Below are 3,317 nucleotides of genomic sequence, written 5' to 3'. Positions count from 1 at the left end.
TATGTGCTAACATTATCCTGTAACCAAGTTTACCAACAATCTCTGTCTACCATTTACTTTGATGTACTAACATTATCCTGTAACCAGGTTTACCAACAATCTCTGTCTACCATTTACTTTGATGTACTAACATTATCCTGTAACCAAGTTTACCAACAATCTATGTCTATCATTTACTTTGATTTACTAACATTATCCTGTAACCAAGTTTATCAACAATCTATGTCTATCATTTCCTTTGCTTTTTTGCACTTTCTCCTATATTACAAATTTAAATTATTCTTAACTTTTATTGTTTATTAAGTAATTGTTTATATATATCTCAAATTGAGGCAATATGTCATACATTAGCAATTTAAATTAGTCTTAATTGTTGGTATTTATTTAGGAATCTGTTTATACACCTCAAGTTGAGGCAATATCTCCTACATTACCATATGAAGACTCACAACTAAATCAACCACCTCAGAGGACATCTAAAGACGAGTTGTTGCAGGTCATCAATAGGTTAGATCGAGAAATAGCACAAATGCAGTCACAAACAACAAATCTCAAGAAAAAGCAGGCAAGTACCATGTCTGCTTATCTCTCTTAACTAACTTTTGGAAGTGCTTTAGAGTTAGACTAGATTGTTGGAATTATATTTTTCCTTTGCTCTTATGGTATTTTAGCTTTTAAAGTAGTAGATATACTTAACCTTTTGAGTTCGATTTTAATCATTTTAAAATGATTGAAAAATAACTAGGTTTCCTATAAAACATTCTTTCTTTTGATTGAGCAACATGCAGAACTAACTTTTGCATTCAGTCTCAATCCAAATAAACTAAGCTTCACCACTTTGAGCTTGAAATTTTGAACACTCTCACATCTTTGACTTTTATATATTTTTTCTGACTGCTGTAGCTATAGTGTCTGCTTTGCACCTGTCTTAAGGTGTATCTTTAATTTTTAAATAGCAAGAACTGGAGATGGAAGCTAGTAAACCACCAGATTCAAAGCCACATGTCCAGGAAACGTCATGTTCCGAACCAAAACAACTTAGTTTAGCTCAGTTGATATACTCTGATAACAGGGTAGGTATAGAACTAGGAATCCACATAGCATGACTGTAATAATGTTAGAGCTTAGGAGTTTTAGAAAATAGGAGAAAGATGTTGAAACCATGTACAAAGAATTGCCATAGTGTCTTGTCTTATTTATTAGGAGAGAGTTTACAGAAATTTTGGTCATCATAAAACTTTTATGGTGTTCTCTACTTGTTAACAAAAAAGTTGAAGAGATCATCCAGTTTGTTTCAAAACTTTAATGGTGTCTTGCCCTTTTCACTTAATTGCAGAAAGTTATTCAAGGTCTCACAGAAGTTCTTAATTGTTAGCAGAAAGTTTACAGAAATAATCCAGTTTCTCAGACTTTTCATGGTGCCCTTTCTCCTTCTTGAATGTTACCAAAATGTTACAGAAATCATCCAGTTTTTCATATTTATTATTAGAACCTGCTGCCTTGGTAAAATTTGAAAATTACTGAGTATTATAATGGCACATTATCTGAAATATTATTTGTTCTAATAGATTCTTCAGGTTTGAATAAGAATAAATATTAAAAATAAATCCACACAAACTTTTGTGTTAGAGGGTAAGAATTGAGTCCATTTTTTTTAAAAATTGGGAGTAAGATTTTGGTACAAGTTAGCATTTAAAGCTTAAAAACACTATAGATAGAGTTAAGACATAGGTTGAAGAGATCTGAGTTTTTTAAATACAGGAAAAAAACAAAAAGGTAGGTTGATTTTTTTTGTTCAAGATTCAAAAGCCATGAATTTAAGCATTAAATTGTGAAAGTAAATTACTCATTTGTTTTATATTTTGTAGTATATTTGGTTACAGGATCAGATTAGTTTTTCAAAGCAAATGGTAGTCATAGATTGTTGGTAAACTTGGTTACAGGATAATGTTAGTACATCAAAGTAAATGGTAGACATAGATTGTTGATAAACTTGGTTACAGGATAATGTTAGTAAATCAAAGTAACTGGTAGTCATAGATTGTTGGTAAACTTGGTTACAGGATAATGTTAGTACATCAAAGTAAGTGGTAGACATAGATTGTTGGTAAACTTGGTTACAGGATAATGTTAGTACATCAAAGTAAATGACAGACAGATTGTTGGTAAACTTGGTTACAGGATAATGTTAGTACATCAAAGTAAATGGTAGACATAGATTGTTGATAAATTTGGTTACAGGATAATGTTAGCACATCAAAGTAAATGGTAGACAGAGATTGTTGGTAAACTTGGTTACAGGATAATGTTAGCACATCAAAGTAAATGGTAGACATAGATTGTTGGTAAACTTGGTTACAGGATAATGTTAGTACATCAAAGTAAATGGTAGACATAGATTGTTGGTAAACTTGGTTACAGGATAATGTTAGTACATCTGAAGATAATTTAAGTTGGTAATGTAGGAGATAGTGTGATATAAGTTAAGGATAATTTAAGTTGGTATTGTACGAGATATTGCAATAAAAGCTGAAGATAATTTAAGTTGGTAATGTAGGAGATAGTGTGATATAAGTTAAGGATAATTTAAGTTGGTATTGTACGAGATATTGCAATAAAAGTTAAAGATAATTTAAATTGGTAATGTTGGAGATAGTACCCTTAGCTTGAAGGGTATAAACAATTACTAAATAAATAACAGTTAAGACTCCATTACCCTGATAATGTGGAATACTGCCTTGAAAGATAAAAGATTTCTAAATAAATAACAATAATTAAGATTCCAACTGTAGGAGATGATGCCATAATTTGAGATATATAAACAAATTCCTCAAAACTAATAATGGTTAAGTCTCAATTAAACTGTAATGTAGAAGATACTGCCTAAACATGAGATATAAACTAATTTCTAAATAAACTATGGTTAAGACTAATTTAAATGTTTTCATTGAACCTTTGAGCATAACAATCCTTTAAAATCCATTAAATAAATTTGAGACCGATACTCACACAATGCAACAAGCAAGAATTTCTTTCTATATACGAGAGCTCATGCATCAATATTGTGTGTATAAAACTGGAAACCTGGCCTGTGATCAACATAGTACATACATAGAGTTTAAACCTATATACGAGAGCTCATGCATCAATATTGTGTGTATAAAACTGGAAACCTGGCCTGTGATCAACATAGTACATACATAGAGTTTAAACCTTTATCATCTGGTATCTTGAGGTTTTACAGAATCTGAAGCAAACTATAAAACTGGAAACCTGGCCTGTGATCAACATAGTACATACATAGAGTTTAAACCTTT

The 3,317-nt window shown here is 30.8% G+C and overlaps 1 protein-coding gene across 3 annotated transcripts in view; it reads left to right on the top strand.

Annotated features, from left to right (window-relative positions):
- The window catches only part of LOC106459370, a 94,908-nt gene that overhangs the window by 55,912 nt on the left and 35,679 nt on the right, over positions 1–3,317 (top strand). For all 3 annotated transcript variants that reach the window (XM_022385841.1, XM_022385843.1, XM_022385842.1), the window contains exons 5-6: positions 389–565; positions 957–1,073. In XM_022385841.1, coding sequence (XP_022241549.1) covers positions 389–565; positions 957–1,073 — 294 coding nt within the window. The remainder of the gene's footprint in view (positions 1–388; positions 566–956; positions 1,074–3,317) is intronic.

This window comes from Limulus polyphemus, unplaced genomic scaffold (genome assembly GCF_000517525.1).
Source record: "Limulus polyphemus unplaced genomic scaffold, Limulus_polyphemus-2.1.2 Scaffold598, whole genome shotgun sequence".
Lineage (NCBI taxonomy): Eukaryota > Metazoa > Arthropoda > Merostomata > Xiphosura > Limulidae > Limulus > Limulus polyphemus.
Note: the sequence above shows the minus strand (reverse complement) of the source record. Positions and strands in the feature narration are given on the sequence as shown.